The following is a 25823-nucleotide window of genomic DNA, read 5'->3' as shown; positions in this document are numbered from 1 at the left end:
CAGAACTACAGCCAGTGCACACTGCAAGTTTTCTTTTCTAACTGCACAAATCTGATGTCAGTGCTTCTTCCTAAAACCTTTCAATGACTTTTTGTTGCTTCTTGCAGGAAGACCTAACCCCTGGCATGCCTCTAAAAAAAATCTAGCCCCTGCTGGTTCTAACTTTGCTTCAGTTTCAAAAGCCCCAAGCTCCGTCCAATCAAGGGCCTTCTTACTTGCAGCGCCTTCTGTCTGGGACACGTGCCTTGCTCCCCATTCTCCTTCCTCAGTTCATCTGTACTCATCACTGAGATCTCCAAGCAAATGCTACTACTTCTTCAACGAAGTCTTCTCTGACCTTCAGCCTAGAGTGCCCCCGCCTATCCCATGCTTTTTATCACTTACAAAATGGGCTGTAGTAATATGCGACTTGTGTAATTATTTAATTAATGTTCACTTCCAGAATAGATTAGGAAGTCCATGAGGGCAGATGCCTTGGTTCTTTCAGTAAGCACTTTATCACCCATGACACACTGCAGTTTAGGCAGTGACTGAATAAGAAAAGGGAATAGCAAGTTGCTTGGCACTCTTACAGCCCAACTTCAAAAATGTTTGTCAACTGGAGCTTTTAATAATACAGCCAGTTATATGCCTCCATAACCACAATGCAAAGTAAAATGTGATTTTGTTGTAAGTGATACAACAGAGGGGGAAACAGAGAAAGGAGAAGAGACTCTGGAAATAGGCAGAAGGCTTCATGGAAGAGGTTCCTTGGAAACCTGATGTGGAAGAATGGTGGATTTAAACATGCAAGAGTGTGCAAAATCATCAGTCTGTAAGCTCGTGATGACTCTGATACTCAGCTGTCACAGGTTTCCAACACGGATTGCTTACTCATGAGTTATTACAAGAGGAAAATTTCAGAAAACAATTACTTTTCTCCAAAGGCATTTCAATATAAAACATTCCCTCAGTCCTGAAGTTAAGGATGAAATCAATATAGCTCTCACTTTAGTTCTTTTTACCTCCCTTAAAGACATGAAATTAACTTTTTTTGGTCAAATAACAAAGAAAATAAAGCTTTTAAGTTAAGATCATACCAAGATATACCAAGATACTCCTCAAAGCAAATGTGTGTTCTGGGACACCTACCATTGCTGTGAGGCCAAGAGTGCACAGTGGCACTTCTCACCAGAGCTTCGTCCACTTTTCCACCAGTGGGGTTGTCCACATACTGCCGCCCCTGCTCCAATGCATTAAAGCATTCCGTCCAGTAATCGTTATTATCTGCTTGCACCCGGTCATAACTCCAGCTTACACAGGGAAGAGTTTGGCGATTGTTAGAGGAAATGTAGTCCAGGAAACTCAGTGAAGCAAAAGGTTGTGTGTGTTGACTCTGGAGGAGGAGGAGAAGGCTTATGGGTGGTTCCTGGGATTTTCTGGTTCCTTCTGCCTGAGGAAGGAAAGTTGTCTGACACATCAGTAGGCGCCGCTCTGCAGCCTGACCAATATCAGAATTCTTCCCAAAAATATCCAACTCATCTTCAAGAAAGAGTCCTGAATTGTAGCCAAGTTTGCGGTTCATAATCGCACTAAACCCACAGGTACAGCGGTACTGGTCCTCATTGGAAGAATCGGGGATATAAAGCCCGACATCCGCCCCTTTGATGTTCATGTTGCAGGCACAGATGCAACAGCTGTCAAAGTTTCTGTCTTTAAAGATATTCATCACGGAATCGGAGAGAATCAGGGTAACATAAAGACTGTGGGCTTCAGGAATTGGTTGCATGGTGGCAGGCTCCACAGAGTTGAGGGGCCGCGTAGTAGAGGGGGTGGAGGCTGGTGACCCCTGATCAGTGCTGTCATACTTAACAGACCCTTGACCACTGGCAGTGCCCCCACCTCTGGGAGTTCTTGGGGTCCTGGGGGTTCGTGGTGTGGGGACAGAGAAGCGAGGGGTTGCTGGAGATGGGAGGACTCCTGCCCCACTATTGCTGGCGGGGGCAGCGCTGTTCAACGTCACGGGTGTGTTCATCTGTGGTGTGTTAAGATAGTCTGGATCTGCTAGGCTCCCAACACTAGGCACGTTACTGTAAAAAGAGAAGGCACCAAGTGAGGAGGGGCAGCATGTCACAGATGTCGGAGTAGACAGATGATCACCCTGGCCATGTACTGTGTGTTTCTTATCATTTGTTTCTGCTATCACTGGCATAATTTTCTCTTCAAAACAAAACAAAAAAAAAAAAGCAGGATACACAGGTCACTGCAGTGTGTAGAGAATCAGAAAGTACGGTATGAAGAGTAATTCAACACAGCACTGTCCTTCTACTTGTTCCACATATAAGCTATCCCCATCCTAACCACTTGAAGGAACTTTTACTATTTTTAAAAGAAAACATGGTATTGGGTTTGGTCAATGTAATTTGAAAAGTTTTAACTACTAAATGGATTTCAACATATAAGTTCAGATGCTAAATTAGCTAGAAGACCACAGAATGAAATTTCCATCTAATTTGCAATTACATTTTTGTCATTTTTAAATTCAAAGTCTGCGAGTGTACTTGTTCTCTGAGGCTATAATCTATATATAATATCAAAGTAGCTATAATCAAATACACATGAAAATTTAACATTTTTCTAATTTTCAAAATGCAGCCCTATCTTAAGGCTTACATTTTTATAGCAATGAGTGACCATGAGGGAATTCTATTTTGGGTAGCCCATTTACCAGTACTATCTTACAATTAATAGAAATATTACACATGTGGCTAAGGGGCCCCAGTATTAATTAGGTGGTTGCACAGAAGTACACATGCTGTATCATAGTTTCCAGCTTCCCACAGGTTTCTGTGGGGTGGGAGGCACTTCTTCATTTTTTACTTTTCACTTATGTTATGCATTCCATATAGTATAATTATTTTAGTTGTCCAAGACTGACTGGGCTATGTTATCTACTTTCTCATAAGCAGTGACTTCTTTTTGGAATAGCCAAGCAGAAAAGAAAACACTGTCTGCAAGGTTCTGCTGTTTCATTATCACACAACATTTTCCGGATATACAGTTGGCCCTCTATAGCCACAGGTTCTGTATCTGTGGATTCAACCATATGCAGATGGAAAATTGTAAAAATACAACAATTAAAAAATGCAAATAGGCCAGGTATGGTGGCTTACACCTGTAATCCCGGCACTTTGGGAGGCGGAGGTGGGTGGACTACTTGAGGTCAGGAGTTCGAGACCAGAATGACCAATACACTGAAACCCCGTCTCTACTAAAAATACAAATATTAGCCAGGCATGGTAGTGTGTGCCTGTAATCCAACTACTCAGGAGGCTGAGGCAGGAGAATCAATTGAACCCGGGAGGCGGAGGTTGCAGTGAGCCCAGATCGCACCATTGTACACCAGCCTGGGAAATAAGAGCGAAACTCCATCTCAAAAACAAACACACACACACACACACACACACACACACACACACACAAACACTCAAAAAAACAAAAACAAAACACCAACAAATAAAAACAGTAAAGCACAACAATGATTTACATAGCATTTACCTTCTATTAGGTATTACAAGTAACCCAGAGAGGATTTAAGGTATACAGATAATTTGTGTAAGTCACATGCAAATACTCTGCCATTTTACACAGGGACTTGAGCATCTTCAGATTTTGGTATCCAAGGGGGTCTTGGAATCAATCCCCCAAGGATACCAAGGGACGACTGTACTTTCTTAGATGTGTATGTATATCAGCATATGAATCCAACTCTTTCTACTTAGAAGGTATCAAAAGAATAGATTTTTTTTAATTCTTAATACTTTTATATTTACTAATACTACATATTCAGTTACTTATAATGTGAAAGAATGTCATAAAGAAATGTCTCTTCAAATAATTTTCTTGTGATTTTTAATTAGCTATGCCTAAACTACCAGCCTCAAAGTCCAAATCAGGCACTGTAAAGAAATATTAAATCTGAGGCACGGTGGTATCTTTGAGTACAGATTTAAAAAAAAAAAATGACCCAGAAAACTTGATTGGCAATCACTGCTCTCTTAGAAACCAAAATAGTAAGTGTGTAATGATGATCTTTACTCTAATTGAACTCCTTTCAAATTTTCCTGTTCAACGAAACTGTAAAATTATTATGCAGTTCAGATCAGAAAAGGAACTGAGACTACTAACTGAAAACCTAAAGAATTAAACTGCTCCCTGGTAGTAAGAATGGTTTATCTTGTAATCTGATTTTTCCCATTTAATAAAAATGAATTGAGTCGCAACCCTATGCTAGAAACTGGATAGTTAAAAGTGAAAAAGAGAAAGAAAAGGTGGCTCATAAGCAAGTATGGCAGACATTAAGCAAGTGACTGCAGGGGTACTGCAGATGACAAAGAGGTAGTCTAGGGTGATGGTGGGCAGAGACCACGGCAGGAGGATTACACACACTCTGGAAACATACTGCCCAATAAGGCAGACACTAGCCTCCATGACCTAAATTTAAATTAATTAAAGTAAAACTAGAAATTCAGTCTTGGTCTCACTAGCCACAATTCAAGTAGTCAACACCTGCACATGAAGCTGGTGACTGCCAGATTGGACAAAGTAGACAGGAATCACCTTCCTGCCAGGTGCAGTGGCCCATGCCTATAATTTAGGAGGCCGAGACAGGAGCACTTGAGCCCAGGAGTTCAGGACCAGTGTAGGCGGCACAGGGAGACGCAGACTCTACGATAAAATTTCTGGAAAATTAGCTGATGTGGTGGTGCAGGTTTGTGGTCCCGGCTACTCAGGAGGCTGATGTGGGAGGAATGCTTGAGCCCAGGAGGTCAAGGCTGCACTAAGATTGCGCCACTGCACTCCAGCCTGGGTGACAGAGTGAGACCCTGCCTCTTAAAAAAAAAAAACAAACCCAAAAAACAAAAACAAAATGCTCATCACATAAAATTGTATTAACAGTGCCAGTTAAGAATACAAAGAATCTTTGGGATGGCAAATGAAAGATGTAATACATCTAAATAATGACCTAAATTCTTTAAACCATTATACAGCAAAAGCTTGCATGTGACCTTTTTGGGGGAACCTGCATGTATGAAAGAGATTAAACTGCTGAACAGGTTCTTAAAACTGCTATGGTCTTTGCAACTGTATGTGCTAAGCTAACCCCTTACGCACCAAGGTGTTCTAGCTGTGTTGTGCCAGTATCTAGCTGAGTAAGCTAGACTACACTCGGAGCACAGCAGCAGCACAGCAGCCAGGTGCTCAGGGTGCTTTTCAACACACTCTCTATTGCTGGTGCACTGTTATTCCCATGGTCCTTCTACAATTCTTAGTCACTGAAGCCTTGCAAAAGTCCTTTGCGGGAGGCAGCACAGGATTACTTCATTTTCAAGGGAAGGCCCAGGTAAAATGGTCATTTAAGGTCATGCATATAATTTTTAGAAAACAGGAATTTAAGTCTTATGACACTGTAGCTGTAGCTTCCTAAGTCTAGGATTCTTCTGTACTTTTCTGTCACGGTTTTTCTTTCTGACACTGACTTTATATACACAAGCAGGAAGCCTTGTTAGGATACTAAAATTAACTTCATCAGGATGATTTTACAGAAGGTCACAAACTTGAAGCCCACAGGCTGTGGGGTGGACCACAAATTTGTTTAATCGGTTTCTTAAGCTTAACTATGTATTAGCTGAAAACATTTTGAAGAAAGGAAAACATAAAAATCCAGATTTCAAGTGACCCTCAGAAACAGAAGGATCTGGTCACAATGACCCCAGTCTTGCCTGACAACAACCCCCCTGCACTTGAATAGCAAACACCCCTTTGAACGGTTTACACTAGACTTCACTCGCTCACCTGCAGTGGTGCTCAGCATCAGTAGTACCAACTCTTTTGCCTTTACCCTGACCATTTCATCTACACATTGCTTTCCTGATCCCAATAGAAATATGAATTTGTGGCCTTTAATAGCATTTAAAACATTTTATTCATTAAGAAATTATTCATCACAGGGAAAACGGATTCCATCATAGCTTAGCCTATCTTTGTTTATGTGACAGGGTCTCGTTCTGTCGACCAGGCTGGAGTGCAGTGGTGCAATCTTGACTCACTGCAACCTCCGCCTCCTGGGTTCAAGCAATTCTCCTACCTCAGCCTCCTGAGTAGCTGGGACTACAAGCATACACCATCATGCCCAGCTAAATATTTTTATTTTTTTGTAGAAACAGGGTTTCACCATTTATCCAGGCTGGTCTCAAACTCCTGAGTTCAAGCAATCCACCCACCTCGACCTCTTAAAATGCCAGGATTATAGGCGTGAGCCACTGCACCCAGCCCTAGCCTATCTTCAACATATTCAGAACACTGACATTGGGCTACTGTTGGGGAAATCCTCCAACTCAAAGCCTGTTTTACACACTAAAGTGCTAAGTATCTCATGTAATTTATCAAATGTTGTACTGAAAGTAAAAAACAGAATGGTTGTATGGGTTCTCAAAGTACAATGGCTCCTGAATGTGTATCACTTTCACATCATCATAAAGTCAAAAACTCCTGAGTAAATCCACTCTAAGTCAGGGACTGTCTGCATACAAAATTTCATTTAGAAAATAACGTACATTTTCCAGCACAAAATAATTTACACAAAAAGATGAATGACCAACAAAGGAAAGTTTCTAATGATATACTATTTGTCATCATTTCTTCTTCTTTTTTGCTTTTTTTTTCTGAGACAGAGTTGCTCTGTCGCCCAGGATAGAGTACAGCAGCATGATCTCGGCTCACTGCAACCTCCACCCTCCAGGTTCAAGCAATTCTCCTGCCTCAGCCTTGCAAGTAGCTGGGATTACAGGCATCCACCACCACACCCAGCCAATTTTTTGTGTTTTTAGTAGAGATGGGTTTTCACCATGTTGGCCAGACTGGTCTCAAACTCCTGACCTCAAGTGATCTGCCCGCCTTGACCTCCCAAAATGCTGGCATTACAGGCATGAGCCACCGCACCCAGCCCTTCTTATCATTTTTAACAAACATTTAGTTAAGTTAAAAATTGCATCAAATATGGCAAGTCAATGACGTAACTCCTATACATACTTGTAGCCATCTCTAATGAAAGTGGCTGCAGGGGGCATGGGCAGTTGTTCAATTTTAGGAGGAATTGCCCACGAAGGCCGAAACAGACAGGCATCAGGTATCTTCAGAGGTAGCAAACAATGGCTCGGCAACATCTTCAGTGGAGCAAACATGGAGGATCCCACAAAAGGTTGAAAGGATGGAACTTTGTGCACATATGAAAAGTCCTATGACAACAAAGTGGGGTCAGTGTTAATAGCGGTAAACTATGTAGGACACACCACAGTGGCACAGGGCTAGCATAAAAATAGCAACCAAAATGACTGCATTTCAGTATTCTTCTCCTTTGCTCATTAGAAAATGCTAAGGCAGAAATGTTAAATCAATCAAAAGGCACCATTTCATATGGCCACTAGTGTGTCTCATGTTCTACTTAAAAGGATTCTTAGGAACTAACGTATATATGGCACACAGGTAATATCATTTTAAAGCAGATGTACACGAATCCACTTGGAAACCACTCTGCCTTGGAAATGTTAATGTATTGACAATTACCTTAATTTCCTCTGGCTTGGGACTTCCTAATCCATCTTCCACTTCCATTTTGAATTCTGTGAGTTGTGCTGAAACCATACTGACCATAGGGCTCTCCATCATGCCTAATGCTGTCACGGTCTCTGAACTGATACCATCTTTATAATTCATCACAGGAGAAAATGCAGGATGCTGTTCCAAAGATGGTGGAGTGGGGAACATCCTTTGCAAGTCTGCAACTGCTAAAAATGAGAAATTTAAAAAAACTTGTTTAACAGGAAGGGCTTCTAAAAGTCCTAGTTTATAGCCAGGCACACCGTTTGGCACCAAAAATAGTGCTAATTAAATGATCATATCAGTTTATAAAAGAATATTAATAATTGAAGTGTCTAAGAAGACAGCCATCAGCAGAGAATTATCTTTTTCTGGGTCTGGTTCTATTTTATTTCTTGAGACAAAGTATCACTGTACCATCCAGGCTGGAGCGCAGTGGTGCAGTCTCAGCTCACCGCAACCTCCACCTCCCAGGTTCAAGCGATTCTTGTCCGTCAGCCTCCCAAGTAACTGGGACTACAGGCACGTGCCACCATGCCCAGTTAATTTTTGTATTTTTGTAAAGACAGGGTTTCACCGCGTTGTTCAGGCTGTTCTCCCAACTCCTGGCGTCAGGTGATCCCCCTGCCTCAGCATCTCAAAGTGCTGGGATTACAGGCGTGAGCCACTGCACCTAGGCTTTTCTTGGTCTTTATCACTAACTTCTTGATGGTTTATGGTCTGGCTTCACATTAATTAAGTAAACAAAGTCTACATAACTTGTATTTTTCATCCAACAACTGATTTCCTAAAAAGTCTAAGGTAAGGAAAAGGAATTAAACAGAAAACGGACGCAATTAGATAGTTACCACTACTAAAAGTTCTGTCTTTCAGATATGCATGAAATATTACAAAAAATAAAAATTGTGTGAAGCCAGAATTGTGGTTTATATGCAGAAGATTACTTAAATAGTTTGACAAATTCACTAGACCTACAACTGCTCTTTTGGGGAACAGTTCCATACTTTTTCAAGACAGACATTAAAATGAAAGTTCATAGTTTCTTTTGAGAAATACTTAGAACAGTGATTCTGAACTCCTTTTTTTTAAGTTCCTTCAATCACCTAGAGTAAAAAATTATCACTAACTGTAGCTCATTGAGGCACTGACTGATTCTTAAAAAGCAGACCCATGTGAAAAGCAAGTTGTAGTTGCAAAACTTGGCCACTAAGGGGTGTCCTACACAGCAAATTTTTTAGGTTTGGAGCCACGGGTTTTTAAATCGGTGATTTAATGTCTCCGTTTCCTATCCTATTGCTCGTTCCAACAACTTCAACATTTAAACAGATCCATAATAACCACTGAATCAGCTAAGATCTGACTCCTAGCTCTGAATCAGAAATGAACACTGAACAACTGTACCATGCTGGGCTACACAGTCCAGGTGCTGGGGACATAGCTCTGCTGTGGTCAGGTCACTTCCTCCCTTGGGGCCTCAGTTCCTTCATTTAACAGGGAAGGGAGGGCTAGATGGATGATTCTCAACAGGCTGGCTTGCTTTGCTCTATTTGTGGGGAGAAAGGAAAGCTTTCAACCACCTCAGCATATGGAGGCAGAAGAAAATGTGAGGACTTCCGGATTACATAATTTTTACTGTGTTTCTAAGTGAAACAATTATATAATCCCAAATCATTTAGCCTCTCTTGGCCTGTGGAGCTATTTGTAAAATAAGGAGAGGAAGAGGCTAGTGGGGTTGTTAATTCCAACATTCATTTCTATTAGTGATGCTCCATGGCTACTTATTTTCTGTAAGAGGAATCTGTATCTGATTGCATTATACAAAACAGTACCTGTCACTTCTAAAAACAAAAACAAAAAAAAACAAAAAAAAAGAAGAAAAAACTCGAAAAACCCCAAGCTGATCTTCAAGGCACCTTAAAAATTTATAGAAGTAGAAACAGGAGCCAAACCAAACAAGAAACTGGCAGAGAACTATCTGAGAGGCTGCAAAACCCATACATCCTGAGGTGGAAAAACAGGACTTCAAATGCAGCAGCCACAGATCAGTAAATTTTCTTTAAAACAAAGCCAAGATCTTTTGTATAAAGTTAGTCTACACTGGAGGTCAGGCAGGGTGGTTCACACCTATAATCCCAGCACTTCAGGAGGCCAAAGCGGGCAGATCACTTGAGGTCAGGAGTTTGAGACCAGTCTGACAATATGGCAAAACCCTGTCTCTATTAAAAATAACAAAAATTAGCTGGACATGTTGGCAGGAGGCTGAGATACAAGAATTGCTTGACTCAGGGAGGCTGAGGTTGCAGTGAGCTGATATCTCAACACTGCAATCCAGCCTGGGTGAAAGAGCAAAGCTCTGTCTCAAAAAAAACAAAAAAAAAGTTCGTCTTCACTTGAAATACACGCATCGTTTTTAACCTTTAGTCCCTATTCCTCCTCCCTAGCTGAAGAACAGCTACTACAAAACTAATGTAATTTGTGTTATATTTCAAAACATAATTCTTCTTCAAAAAATCTTCAAAGTCACAATGCCACACAATCTTAATAACCAATGTAGCTCTTTGTGAAGTACAGAAATTACATAAATTCTCTTTAAGTTAAAAGGATGAGCTTAAACATAGCCTTTCTTTTACTTACAAGTATCCTATGATATCAGATTTTGCCAAAAAAAAAAAAAAAGAGTTCTATTAAATTTGTTTTTATATTTCCTCTAAGAAACATAATGAAGGCATTTCCACCCACTTAGGGTTAGCTGACTCCTTTGATCTTCCTGAATGCACGCATATATCTCAGTTTTCAAAGCCTCAGCCACCCTGTTAATTTTTATCAAAGGTAAATAGACAATATACAAAAGGAGAGACAATATTCTATCTACAAGAGAGTCACTTTATAAAGTGGTCTTTATCATTCTTACTAGGAGATAATCTTAAGGAAGACTCAGTCTGTCTCATTTCAATTTCCTAATCTGTAAAATGGGGAAAATATCTACTTCATATTTTTTGTGTATGCTACATGAGATAATGTATTCATTTTGCTGCATACATCTAAACATTCAGCAAATGATGAAGTCGGTACAAATTAATTCTCCCTCCCAAAGCTGGGTTGGAAAAAGATGGAACTACTGTCAAGTTACGGGAATTTCTAGAAAGAGATGGCCCTAGAGAAACTTTGAGATGGTCAAAGGAAACTGGGCTCCAAGTGGGCAAAGCAAAAAGAGATCTCAAGAAACACTTTGGTCCTCCAAAAATAGAAACATGATTTGTCTGTTCAGTTTTCTTCCCAGAAAATGGTTAAAGCAAAGGGTGAAAACAGCCACCAGGATGGACTGGAGGTGAGCTGTGTCATCCACAGTGCTCTGCTTACTCCCACCCTGCCTATCCTGCAAGCCCTCTGTACTTCAGCAGGAATGCAGAAGACACCCACCAGCTCCAGCCTAGCCCTTCGTGTATTCATGCACCAGATGGAAGCCAGCCAGTAAAGCAGTTTCACTGACTTCTTAGTGTTCTCCCCACCCCTGATCACCTAGCCAAGTCTCTTCCAAACAGTAAGGACTCTTGGAAAATAAACAAATGAACCCCAAAATCCAACTCTTTCCTTTTGTCTCTTCAAAGACTCATACTCTAAACTGATGTGCCTTCAAATACAAAAATCCACAAGAAGTGGTTAATAATAAAACCTAATAAAAACATGTTTTTACTATTAACACAATACTACCTTAACATAAACTTGATATTAAAGTAAACCTGTTTGTCACTGTTAGTTGCTGTCTTCAGCATTACATTCACAAATGAATAATTATGAACCTATGCTTTCCAACACAATATCCACTGGTCAAATGTGGCTACTGAGCACCCAAAAATGGGGCTTGATCAAATGGGAGATGGGCTGCATGTGTAAAACACACGCTGTATTCCAAAGACTTCATACAAAAAAAAAAAAAATGTGAAAGGTATACAACCATTATATATTACATTTTTATAAGAATATGAAATACTGTAATAATTTTATGCTAATTATATGTAAAATGGTATTTTGGACAGTTAAATAAAATACTGTATTTTATTAAAATTAATTTTTTTTAAATAGCCACTAGAAAATTTGAAATTGCACTCATTTGTGGCTTACCTTGTATTTCTATTGGACAGTGGTGTTCTAGACATTAACTTTGTTTTGTTTTTGTGTTTTGAGACAGAGTCTTGCTCTGTTGCCCAGGAAGGAATGCAGTGGCGCCATCTTGGCTCATTGCAACCTCCACCTCCTGGGTTCAAGCGATTCTCCTGCTTCAGCCTCTCGAGTAGCTGGGATGACAGGCACCCGCCATCATGCCTGGCTAGTTTTTCTATTTTTAGTAGAGACGGGTTTTCACCACATTGGTCTCCAACTCCTGACCTCAAGTAATCTACCCACCTTGGCCTCCCAAAGTACTGGGATTAGAGGGTAGACATTAATTTTTATAATACATCTGTCTTCCCACCTCAGTGCCCAAAAAGCTATTGCTGAGATTAAAATATCTTGCCAGGCTATTTTCATTCTCACTTTTTGGGAGGAAATACTGTGTGTTTCCCTCATTCCCCCACCCCCTCCCACAAATACATATATTCTCACAAATACATATTTATATATACTCTTTGTATACATTAAAATAATCCTCTGGATCTTGCATATCTGGGTTTTCCTGGTATCAATATTTCTGTGCTACATTTCAAATTAATTTGTTTTCATAATATGTACTTTATCATAAAATTTTGAGTAGCTTCCTTTTGAAATCATTCTTTTTGGAGGAGAAATGAAAGGACAGAGCACATGACATGCTTGACTGGGCAATGCTGCTAACTAGCAGGAGCTCTGAGAGTGCAAAATCTTGGGTGAGTTATCAGACATTCCAACATTTCACATCACTACATATCACTTCATGTCAAAACGGGCAAAGAATCAACTGATTCAAACAAGGTGAACAACTCACTCATCTGACCTCCACGTATCTATTTTAATACTGTTTCTTTTAATCTGTGAAGTTCCATGTTTGTAAAATTCTGCAGTGCAGAATAATAAAAAAAGAAAAATGTTTAATTAAAAAAACTACAGCAACTGGCTGGCTATCATTATTCATTTTCACCCATGTCATTCTTGAGAAAGCTTTGCATATTTTAAAAAGCTATGGATCCACTAAAGCTGTCAAAATCGAATCTCTGTATACTTCCCACTTCTAGATTTGAGTAAATCAGCACTACATTTATAGGTTTGTAAAGCTTTTTGACTCATCCCTATGACATGGTGGTTTTTCCCCTCAATTTGTTCTCATTACCAGTTGAAGTTAATAAGAAGGTGTTAAAAGAATGATTTGCAATGGAATTATGTTTCTGCTTCCGCGTGTTCACATAAGCTACCCTGACTTTCTTTTCTCTGGCAGAATAATGTGGTTTCTTAGGGTAAAGAATATACTAGAAAAAAGGAGGTTCCTCTTTTTGTCAGCATATATGATAAAACTAGTTGATCTCAAACGGAAACACAGAAACTTCAGTATGCATCTTGAAAAGGACCACTAAAATCAAATATCCAATATCTACGAGTGAATTACATTTATAAAAACTGCAACATTTTACACAAAGTCTTATAGTAGTACATCAGTCTAAAAAATCACTTGTGCAGCATTTATTCCACTAGGAAAGAACTATTAGAAAAACAAACCTAAAACATGTTTTTAAGCTATAAAAAGCTAATTCTTAATTGGAAAACAAAGGAAAGGGATTCAAATTAAGATGGTTGCTCTATATGATGAGCTCCCTGCCATCTCGGAAACACCAATTTATACATATTTAAATTCACAGAAAAGGAAGGGGAATTTCAGCTAAAGACGAAGCACCACTGAGTATGAGAACATTGTGTCTAAGTTATAGGCAGTGAGCGCCAATGGCTCGGTCCACTTTCTCTACCTACTTGGCGGATAAGGAACAGCAGCTCTTCCATCCTTCCCAAGAGGTCGGTCTTCTGTCCCAACTGTAGGCATTTTTGATGAGCGCAGAGCAGGTGATACAGCCTAAGAACAGATGATATTATTAAAACAGAGTGACGTGTATGTGAGTAGGGCAGCAATCAAGTATTTCCTGGTATATGCCTGGTGTATTTCCTGGAGATGCCTCTTGGTATAAGCATTCACCAGGTGAGCCTCTAGAAATACCAGCAGCCAAGGAAACAAAGGAGATGGTTACCAGCTTATCAAGTATAAGAAACTGAGGGAGTTTTTTTCATGGATCTTGTGAGGGAAGATTGTTCCATCAAAGGAGAGCTGGAAGATCTTAAGCAATTCTTCCTCCACAAGCCAATTCTCATAGACACAATGATTACATTAGGTTGGTGCCTCCAGTAGTAATTGACAACTGGTCTGGTTTTTCTTGCATTTGGAAGCAGGCATCTAAAAGACATGATCTCAAGCCTTGCAAATTTTTTTTTTTTTTTCATTTATCACCACAAACTAAGTATCTTCTGTATCTATTTTGATAGTTTTGATTTATCTTCACAAAAAATAACCTTATTTTGTAAAATTATTGAAATATTCAGATTTTTCTCTGATCTATGATTCAAAGACAAATCAAGTGCCTTACTGGGCAAGGTTATCTTTAAGATCAAATGAACTGATGATGAATTAAAATATAAAATAAAGCACAAAATTTTTACAAATAGAAGGCCTTTATTTATACTTATACAATGTCACAAAATTGTATAAACTGAAATGTAAAATTAAAATTAAATTCAAAGACACATGAGATGACAACTCAGCCAATAGCCTCCCAACTCCATGTATGGGTAAGATGGATTAGCACTATCTTCTAGGGTAAACTGCTCATGTAATTAAATGCCAGACTAAAAATCAGAGTAAAGCAGAAACACTCAGAGAAATGAAAATTTGACTGAAAATGTCCAATTCTCCTTTGCATGTTAATATTGTTAAAAATACATTCCCAAAAGTTAAACATTTCTTCTTAAGCCTAATAGTAATTCATAATTTATACAAAGAAGTAGCTGAGTGCTACTTCTGCCAGAGCAGAAACAACAATTACTAAGATGGTGGCCGTGAATAGACCAGGTCACTCCGCACTGCTTGCTCGGTTCCTTTCTGTCTCCTCCTTTGACTTGTGACTCCTTTTCTTTTCATATTTGATTCCCATCACCACTGCCAAAGGACCTAACCTAACCCTCAGGATCTTTAGAACCAAACCCAGGTAGCACTTGGCTTCCAGGGGATAGTCACATTCAAAAAAGGACCTCTAATGCCTGGGTCAGCAATGAAGAAATGAGTCATTTCTTCTACCAGAGTTTTTCACACTGTCATGTCCTTTTCCTTCATGTAGCCACTGCACAAATTCAGACCCTAGTGTTCCGATCCAACAAAAGTTACAAGATTAGAGGATTCCTGCTTTCTGCACATCAGACTGAAAAAAACAGCCCTTCTGCCAGTTTAGTTCCATACTCAGTAGACCTCGGAGGCACACTATTAGTAAAGTCTGAAATCTAAAACTTTCCTAGCCCTATGTCTCTAACCATCATCAAAAAACAGACCAATGGTCTGTTCCTTATCCCTGAAAGCCAATCTAGTTCATTTTTGTTGCTTAATCAAGGCTCATTCCACATGGAAACTAATGTCCCTCCACGCTTCCTCTCAATGACCCCAGTCTTTCCACATTTCAAGTAAAATCCATTCTCCCAGGCCCCTATCATCTCATCTTCTAAGTACTTACAACAGTAACGGTGAATAATACCTGTTAGATACATTTTATTTTAAAGTTAGAATGGGCTTTTGAAATGTTTCCTACTTAACCTTCAAGCCTTAACTTAAACACTGCTCCCCATCACTTTGTTTCTGAATGTCCAGCAACTTTAGATTCAGGTTTATTACTGACTCACAGCAATAAGTATATAATAACTTTATTTATGTGCCATTTCTCCTTAAGTCTGTGAGTGTCTCAAGTATAAGGTGGTAATTTAATCCTATTTCTAACCTCAATGATTAGCCTTAGTACCACCACAAAGCAATTAACCATCAAATGATTAACAAATGTATGTAAAATGGATGAATAAGGAGGTAGGTAAGTGAATAAATGAAAGAAAAATTAACTAATAAAAAACTTTTTTTTGAAAACAGAGCCTATCTTACTTATTTCTAGGTCTCCCAGAAAAAAAAGGCACTTGTGTTTGCCCAAAGGTACAGAGGTAGTCAGGAGGATAAGGACACATATTTCCTGACTCTTAGTTCAGCTGATCTCCAAATAATTACAATTATTCCTCTCTGTCATTTTAATCATATGATGCCTTATATTATTTAACTTCTATGTATATAAATTCTATTTCCCTACCATGATGCCATGATCTTAAGAAGTATAGATCATATTTTCATACCTAACCTCTGACTTATTAGATGAATAAAAATTTATGTGGGCATTACTTTAAAAATCAAATCTAAGGGACAATATATTTCTAATAGTCCGATGGTATTCAGAAGAATTCATTAAAATGAATGTGAAAAGATTTTAGTATTTGTAACTGGAAACACTAATGAAAAAGATCCTTCAATGAACAAAACTCTAGAGGGGGGTACACTACAATAACAATCTTTACAATCTTTTCCAAGTATATAAACTTTTTTTTTAATATACAGTGTGACTACACTCCAGTATACAGACATTTATAAAGAACATTCAGAACCTGAAATAAGAGCCCCCAAATTCAGTAGACCAAACTATAAAGAAATACTACAACAGCGACATGAAGTCCTTTCATGTAGCAAAATTTCTGTGCATGTAGCTATGGCAAACTCACCCCAAGTTCGTCGTCATCAGAATTATCGAAGATGTTGTCTAAGTCATGCAGGGAAGGTGCCAAATCTGTTACCTGCGTAAGGCTACTGGAGCCAGCTCTGCCAGCAGCATTATCTTGCCGGACATCTGTAGGAAAGGAAGCAAAAGAAACAGAATAAACAACTCCACCAAATGCAAAGGAGTGGGGAGAGGACACGGATCTCAATGAACATGACCTGCCTGAGTTTTTCCCTATGGTTTTAGTTAAATTTAGAAACAATTATTTCCAAATATGTTTATCAGTTTTGAAAGGAACTGAAAAACTATAAAATATATTAAAGATGAGATAAAATTCTTGTTATTACAATAAGAATTAAATTTTATATTGAGAAGCATCTCCCTTGCATTTTATTTTAGCAACAATCCAAGTGAGGCAAATAATCATTGTACACACCTGTTTTAGTAGCAGAACTGAAAATAGACATGGCATTTTTCCCATCAGGCACCGGCGTGGAATGACCTGGTGTAGTGACATCCTTGGTACCAAATCCATCCTCTGACTGTATAATAAATTCAGCCAAACAAAACACATGAACACCAACCCAAAGTGTGAAATATGAGGGAGAACACAAAGAATTAGAGGGTAGAATGGAACTTGTTATGAGCACAAGTATGATAAACCATGGTCTATGCAACCAAAGGAAATAAAAGATAGGTCCTTTCTCCAGAATTTTAACAGAACCATGAGCTCCCCACTGTCCCCTCAATCCTATGGGGTATTCTGAGTGAATCAGTTTTTTATGCCTAAGGAGTACTGGTGGCATTTGAATATAGACCTGCCATGATGTTAAAAGCTGCCTTTAACAACATTTTAGATGATGTATAGATTAAGCTTTCTGGATCTAGAGAGATCTGTACAAAACAATCTAAAAAGCATTGCCCTGAAGTATACTGGCCTCATAATTGTCTTACTTCCTTGATTCTCAAGAATACCTCTTTTGATGGCCCAGTATTTTAGAATGTCTGAAATTTTAAAATTAAAGACAGCAGACACAACCAGTACTCATTTTTATAATAATGAAACCAGTAAAATTAATACTGATAGTCTATGGGTAGAGCTGATATGAATCCAGAGAATACACAGGTATAGCGCTCAGCACAGTTAGGATAATAAGCGCTTGATAAATTGTATATACATACTATGATCAACATTTTTCCCTTTACATTTTGGGTACTTTGGAATAATATTTTAAAAGAAATAAGCAGGGAGCATAGGCCAACAAGAATTAGCATATGAGAGGAAACATGCACTGTACAAGCTATAGCCTGGAAAATATGAGGCTTCATTTATGTTCGGCTGACTTTTAAACAAAGGTGAGCCATGACATAAAAAGGAACAATACGCCGTCCAATACAATAGTACCAAGAGCATGAATATGGGGACAGAGCAATCAGGCGAGACTATCTGAAACGTTCTGCCTCCAAAGTCTTCCCACACATGTCTTACTGACATAGACAGAAACCCACACGTGCTGGACTCTCTCTATGTTAAATGGTACCTTATTCTTTTTCAGGGAATCTTTCTCCGTCCCTTGTTTGCATTTCTTATTGGCTGTAAAGATGTATTTTATGTCACCATCTTCAAAGGTGTATGGGTCATTCACTTCTCCCAAACTGTCTCCAGGTTGTTGTGATAGAGGCAATGGGTCAACGAAGTGGAGTGGCTGCATCTGCGGCTGTTTGTCTTGCCAGATTTTAAACCGTTTATTGGGTTGTGCTAAGAGTCTAAAAGACAAAATGACAATTGAAACAAGATAAACAAGGTTAAATGAGTTTCTTTAAAAAAAAAAAAAAAAGGCATTATGACAAAGCATTTACAAAGCTTAAACTTTTTGTAAAAAAAAAAAACAACCTAAAAATCCACCTATATGGTGATTTGCTTTTATAGTTTATATTCATGATTAGATAAAAGTTAGTTAGTATACTTTTTCAAGAATATATGTTTTTGTCTCTGGGTCCATGAATTTCACTTAAGAGCACAGGTTCTCAGGACAGACGGTCTAGGTTTAAACTCCATCTGTGTCATTTACTAACTGCATGGCCCTAGTTTCTCAGTTATAAAATTACCATAATAATATGATATGGTGAAGATTAAATGAGTTAATCTATGTAAAGTGTTTAGAACGAGTGGATCAAAAGCACTGTAAATATTATACTAGATACATGATACATACACTTAAATGCAGGCAAAGCCCTCCTCAAAAATGTCGACATACAAAGAAGGCACTAGTAGCAATATAGAAAGTCTCATAAAGCTATATTCTTTAATTAACAAACAGCAGGCCAAAAATATATTCTGAGTGTACTAACATGGCACAAAGAGGTCTTTATATGCCCGTGTGTTTAAATGACATGTTTGCTATGCTGCATGTAGAACAAAGCATTTGACCATTAAACATTTTCCATATGCAGAGTCAAGAAGGACAAAGAAAAGACGGCTTCAATTTTGAACCTGAAGTTAGCAGGGAGAGATGGGGAGGGAGCCCAAGGCCTTCCAGTGGATGGGTGAGTAGTGCAGAGAGCTGTCTTACCTTTGCAATGCAGTGCTCTCCGAGTTTACCTCCATTTTGGCATCACATCTCTCACCCTGGAGCTCTGGAGGCCTGAACTCAGCATCCTCACAGGGAGGGAGACGATAACTATGCCACCACTTATCTGATGACTCTGGGTTCGAGGGCCTAATCCCACAATATAAGGCTGTCTCGCTGACCTCTGCCATGAGAGGCAGTCTTTGGCCTACGAGGACAGTTCTGTCATCCAGAGTAGACAACTGCTGGAGTTCTAGCCCATTTCCATAGAGGGCTGGATTCACAGGGACCGATGGTGGGTCCAAACTCTCTGTTTCCTGACCTCGTGGCTGAGGGCTGAGTGTTGGCGGCAGAGGGGATATAGGGGAATTAGGTGAATCCATAGGATTCAGATTCATTTGCTTGCTTGTATTTCTGGAAGGCACGGCCATTTGCTTATCATACTTCCTACTGCTAGACACCTCTAAGGAGGAGTCTATCCCTGCCAACCCTAGTTTCTGTCCTGTTGTATCTTGTTCCATGCATAATTCTTCGGCCACAGAGGGCCTATGGTGAAATGGTATTAACGGTCTCTTTTGCAGCTTGTCTCCTTTTTCCTGTCTTTCTGTTGTTTTGTGCTTAGAAGAAGCAGGAGGCGGTAAAGATGAAGATGATGATGGTCCTGCACTGAACCCTGGTTGAGATATTGTGGGAGGTCGATTGGGTCCTACTGCACAACGTTTTAAAAGCTTATGCCTAAAATGAGAGTAAACAATTACATCAGTATAACATGAAAAAAAGAGATTCTCTGACAAAATTTTGTCTTTTAAAGCACACATTAGATGTAGTAATACATATAAAAGGGCTCTAGTTTTTAATATTTACAAAACTAAAAAACACAATACACCCTAATGAAAAATAAAGAATCAATCACATACAAATTATGCAGGTAAGAAATGGGTGTAACAAGAAATGTAAAATGCACTGCTAACCCCTGCAAAATCAATGATTCAAAAAAACCCAAATCTTTTAGATTTGGTGAGGGCCTCAAATAACATATTCATACTGCATCTTAAAACCATGAGAGTAGAGTCATGAGATCTTCTGCCAAGAAAAAATAAAGTTTCCAATTTCTATTTTATAAGTCTACTAACTGTAATATAGAATGGCTTATAATGATTTGCAGTGCTGTAAATTGGGAATAAAATAACTATGCAACTACTCTGCCTCGAAGTGCGGAACTAAAACAGTAAGTTTCAATCCTAAGAACATTTAATAGGATAAATACACTAGAAACTTTATGTGCCACTGTATCTAGGAAGGAAGGGATAAAAGACAACTTCGGACACAGGTTAAAAAGATAGAAGTTAACAGCACACACACACAAATGCACCTCAACTGTCTAAGCAGAAAAACCGAGTCGGCTCACACCCTAACACACTTCTTGGCAAGCATGGGTGTGAGAAATGGCTCAGTAAGAGCCCACTAGATGATGCCAAGGTTTAATCTGTACAACAAAGTTATACTGCAGGTCAGCCAGTACCTCCCAATATATAAATCATTCCCAGGGAAAAATGTGAGCTCTCCTGCCGGTGTAGCAGTAACTCTCTGAGGCCACTAGGGTGGCATTAAATTACTGCTGCATTGCACTAAATGATGCCCTAGTGAGCAGTAAAACGGATTTGTGGGGCATAATGGGATGGTTTAGTGGGACAGCAGGATGGCTGCCCTGCTCCATAAGGCCATTAAATAGTGGAAGGAGTGGACCGTACCATAATGGGTTTGGTAATCCTGCAGCAGATAATCTGAAAACACTCTTGCCCAAGTCTTTGCTACTCTAAAAATAATAAAAACAAACACTCCTGAACTTCTTGTCTTTAGACCCAAAGAACATGGTACCACAGTAACATGTGACTGTCTCATCAGAAACTATCTCAGTGATATCTTAAGAAGGTACTTATTTTAGAACCTCAAATTTAAGTCTTTTAGATAAAACATTCTAATTCGGATTTTCTCAGAGAGCATAACCACACTAGTTCTTTGAGAGATACTTTATGATACTCTCCTCAAAGTAAAGATTTTTTGCAAAGTGGATAATCTAGTTATAAAGCACGTTTTTCAACTGGTTTTAATGACTCAGCTACATTGCAAATGGTTAGAATGAGGAATGCACAGTAGGTAGGAGAGAATCACAGCACATCTCAGCAGGAAAGGAACCTGGTGCAGACAGTGGGAAATCAGACTAAGACGGCACACTATATGGGTGACTGGTGGTAGGAAGAAACTTGAGGCAGGACCCAAACATGCAGAAATAGATCATCACTAAAAGAACAAAGAAAGGAGAAGGGCTAGAATAGACATTTCAAAGGAAGTCAGTTTGAAATCCAGTGACCAATTACATCTAAAAAGTGAAGAAAAATAAATGATACTCTACAGGCTGAGAAAATTGTGATAAAAATTACCACAATACGGTCCCAGGTTTGTGGGGAAGCATACATGGCAAAAGTTACGGATTTTTCCTTTTCTTTTTCTTTTTTTGGGATGGAGTCTTGCTCTGTCACCCAGGCTGGAGTGCAATGGCACAGTCTTGGCTTACCACAACCTCCGCCTCCTGGGTTCAAGTGATTTTCCTGACTCAGACTCCCGAGTATCTGGGATTACAGGCAAGCGCCACCATGCCCAGCTAATTTTTGTATTTTTTGTTAGTAGAGAGAGCGATTTACCATGTTGGTCAGGCTGGTCTCAAAGTCCTGACCTTGTGATCTGCTCGCCTCAGCCTCCCCAAGTGCTGGGATTACAGGTATGAGCGACCGTGCCCAGCCTAAGGATTTTTCTTAAAGGCATCCCCCAAAATACAAGACTATGCAAAAGTCAAGTTGGGAGAGATGTTTGGAAGTCAATGGAATGGTGCCTTGGTATGCATATAGTTATAAAAAAGACCTGAAGATATGAACATTTGGCAAAGTAATAGAGTAGTAATTCCAGATAATAAAAATGAAAGCATTATTTACTTACACTTAAGGTGTTAGAAAAATAATTCCAGATAGCTAATAAAAATGTGCTAAAAATCACTAAATAGGTTATTTAAGTGAAAAAATATGGGTTAAGGAAAAAGAGCAGGGAAAAGAAGACAAAAGGCAAAAGTTACATACACTACAATTTATATCCTATGTATGTGCTAAAGGTTGGCCATAACATGGCTGTGAGCTATCCATAAATTAATGTTACTAGAAAAATACTTTTTGTCACAACAGCCTAGAGACAAGGTAGGTATTCAGCTGCAGTATACCACACCTATCCTAAGACCAGAAAGATGCTCTCACATGCTCAGAGAGGGAACCTTTAATGAGCAAACAACTTGTTCAAAAACATCCTCCCTGAAAAATCAATAATGAGTTTCACTAGGCTTATCCTTACATCTCTCAACAAGAGGTTACCAAGGCAGGACTTGATAAAATAATCAATTCAGGGTGCAGGAGAGAAGAAGAAAAGGTGTCAAAGCTCTTCCCTAAGTGTACACATGCAGCTTCTGCATATATGCAGGGGCATATGCACCACCACCTCAGTCTGAAGCCAAGTCACTTATGCTACATTAAGAAGATCTAACCAGAGACATGAATGGCCATCTTCTAAATATGCTTATCTCGACTCAACTTTTTATAAACACAGAAGAGTATCAAATTTGAAAGGGTATATTTCAGAAGCAGGGATACTCAAAATAGTCCAGTCTAAGTGAAAAATCATCACCACTTCTAACTGTCAAATGAGCTGGGAGATAAGACTTACACTCACTTAAAGATTTAAGAACCCTAATAAAAACCCATGACAATACGATTCTTTACTACAACAAGGAGGGGTAAGTCAACAGAGTATCCATGAAGAATGCAAAAATTTTCTACAAAAAAGCAATCTGAGGCCTTTTCCAAAGAACTAAATGAATAAACAATTAAGATACCATGACTGCAACAATTTTAGCTTTTAGCAGTTGTGACCAAATACCTGTCTCAATCAAAAAACACCACTGCTAGCAACAAAACAAGTTATCTACAGAAAGACTCTTTAATCTAAATTCTATTGACTCAAGCCAATCTGTTTTTAATGTGTATTTTTACTTTGAAATTAAGAGTAGTTAAATAAAGTCATTTAAAGGGCTAAGAATTATCTTGTCAAACTGATACCTTTAGTTTTAAAGTTGGTAACTGCAGAAAAGTTGTGGCAACAATTTGTTAACAGGGCCAACTGTCTAATAAGCTCTGAGTCCTGACAATAAAACTGTATCATCTGCATGTAAGAAAACAACTCATCTTTTTCTTCCCTACTGGAAGAGGATGGAGAATTGGGAAATACTGATCTGTGAGGCTAGGAGATGAGTCAACAAGATGTGCCATCATTTGATCTCACTACTATTTTGGCTTTTTTATTACCTACCTAGAACAAGAACAGCTGACTCTTTGGGTTGGATCCACAAAATCCCAAGTAGCAGGATTGCTAGCAGGCTCTTCTTCAAGAGTTGGAGTTGACATTTGGCTCCTCCTAAAAAGGTTAAAAATGTGACTTAAGTACGAACATAATACCCATACACCTGGGGAAAAAAATGTTTAAGAGTTGAATACATTTCATTCACATGGTAATGTTATCCTGCTGACATACAGTTCAGAGCAACTGACGAATAAAACTACCTGTTTTATGTCCTGGAAGCAGGATTCAAAATGTTTCTATTTGCCTGGGTGCAAATGTTTCTATTTACAGGTGGCTCATACCTGTAATCCCAGCATTTTGGGAGGCTAGGTCGGGCAGATCACTTGAGTCCAGGAGTTTGAGACCATCCTGGGCAACGTGGCAAAACCCCGTATGTACGAAAAGAAATACAGAAATTAGCAGGGCATCATGGCATTTGCCTGCAGTCCCAGATACTTCGGAGGCTGAGGTGACTGCTTACTGGTAGCATGTAAATTCTGAGTCTGGAATGATGGTGACGCCAATCACAGATTGTCCATGTGTGGCTGAGATAGACACCTTTGCTTTCTGATGGTTCAGTGTACACAAACGTTGTTTCATGCACAAAATTGTTTAACATAGTATATAAAATTACCTTCAGGCTATGTGCACATGAAACATAAATGATCTTTGTGCTTACACTTAAGTCCCATCCCAAGATATCTCATTATGTATATGCAAATATTCAAAAATCTGAAATCCCAAACACTTCTGGTCCCATGCACTTTGGGTAAGATACTCATCCTGTAAAACACTTACTATCATTTAAGAGCAGCACTTCTAATGTGAAATAGAAAATAAAAGTATATCCTACATGTCACTGTTAATTGGTAGCAAAAAGCAGATTGTTATTGCTACACAATAAAATAAGAATAAGGGGCAATATTTTTGGATTGCTGATTTTGCTACAGCAGATACTGCAAAGTGTTTTAACAGTGGCTCTACAGGAATTTCTCTCACTTCTCTGCCCTCCGCTGCCCTCCTGGTTGTCTCGTCTCCCTGTTCTGTGCTGCTGAGACAGGGGCTATGATCTGTTATGAGTTGTGGAGGTGTAAGGCTGGGGGTGATTAATAATCAAAGATGGGCCGGGCGCGGTGGCTCAAGCCTGTAATCCCAGCACTTTGGGAGGCCGAGGCGGGTGGATCACGAGGTCAAGAGATCGAGGCCATCCTGGTCAACATGGTGAAACCCTGTCTCTACTAAAGATACAAAAAATTAGCTGGGCATGGTGGCGCGTGCCTATAATCCCAGCTACTCAGGAGGCTGAGGCAGGAGAATTGCCTGAACCCAGGAGGTGGAGGTTGCGGTGAGCCGAGATCGCACCATTGCACTCCAGCCTGGGTAACAAGAGTGAAACTCCGTCTCAAAAAAAAAAAAATCAAAGATGATAAATGAAAGGAAAAGAAAAAGAAAATATTTACTTGAAAATAATCAAGGCATTGCAGACAGAAATAAAAATATCTGTACCAATTATTATAAAGGAAAGGACATTATAAAGTGACCAGAGGTATCTTTTAAATTCTAGAACACGACATGATTTTCCACTGCAATTATTTTAGAGAGTTTATCTACTACATCTTCAATGGCCTATTCTAGAATAAATTCACTGGCCAATAAATATTTAGTATGAAATTGCTAAAAGCTGGGTTCAAAGGACAGATTTTATATCTGTATAAAAACTCTGAATAGTAGTCACTTAAGAAATACTTCACTGGCTTTTAAATGAGGAGGGTTGTTGGAAGTTATTGACAAGAATGTCCGTATTCATTCTGTTCCAGACTCATTTGTCTACTTTCATTAGTCAAGAAAGTAGACATCTACTCATATTAAAACAGATACGAAACTGTGCTGATTATGTTTACATAAATCTTGATAAGTGGAACAGCATTTATTGACTACTGTTTGTCATTATCAGTTAGGCAATTAAAATAATCATCAGCAGTCTTTTCTAAGAATCAATTCTCCCCTTTTTCCAAAAATATGTTAAAGAAGGATGTCAGGCTGATTGGAAAGGAATGAAAGTTAAGTGGGAGAAAAAAAAAAGGTAATTTTCTCAATTCAACAAACAGGAGCACAGCAGATAATAAACATCCCTCCAACTGTCATCAGTCAAGTTCAAAAATGTATTGTTAATTACGACTAAGGCCAGTATACAATAGTAAATCAACAAGGAAGGTTCTTTTCCTTCGCAATTGGGAGGCATTCATACATTAAGATATACAAGGGAAAAAAACCAAACTCCCGGTAACTGTCCTGATACCCATGGTGAATCTCTGAGTCAGCTGTGCTGAAAAATAACAGGTCAACACCATGCCAACTTGCACAGTATCAG

General features: G+C 39.0%; 1 protein-coding gene across 3 annotated transcripts in view; it reads right to left on the bottom strand.

Moving 5' to 3' along the window:
- MED13L (mediator complex subunit 13L) overlaps positions 1-25823 on the bottom strand; it is a 303530-nt gene that overhangs the window by 28653 nt on the left and 249054 nt on the right. For all 3 annotated transcript variants that reach the window (XM_010342833.3, XM_074402190.1, XM_074402189.1), the window contains 9 exons: positions 23423-23527; positions 19019-19750; positions 17987-18212; positions 16882-16987; positions 16450-16574; positions 13573-13672; positions 7606-7826; positions 7072-7277; positions 1132-2069 (listed from right to left, as the gene is read on the bottom strand). In XM_010342833.3, the coding sequence (XP_010341135.2) occupies positions 1132-2069; positions 7072-7277; positions 7606-7826; positions 13573-13672; positions 16450-16574; positions 16882-16987; positions 17987-18212; positions 19019-19750; positions 23423-23527 (2759 nt within the window). The remainder of the gene's footprint in view (positions 1-1131; positions 2070-7071; positions 7278-7605; positions 7827-13572; positions 13673-16449; positions 16575-16881; positions 16988-17986; positions 18213-19018; positions 19751-23422; positions 23528-25823) is intronic.

Source organism: Saimiri boliviensis, chromosome 7 (assembly GCF_048565385.1).
Source record: "Saimiri boliviensis isolate mSaiBol1 chromosome 7, mSaiBol1.pri, whole genome shotgun sequence".
NCBI classification, from domain to species: Eukaryota; Metazoa; Chordata; class Mammalia; order Primates; family Cebidae; genus Saimiri; species Saimiri boliviensis.
The sequence above is the reverse complement of the archived record's forward strand: the minus strand, read 5'-3'. Positions and strand labels throughout refer to the sequence as shown.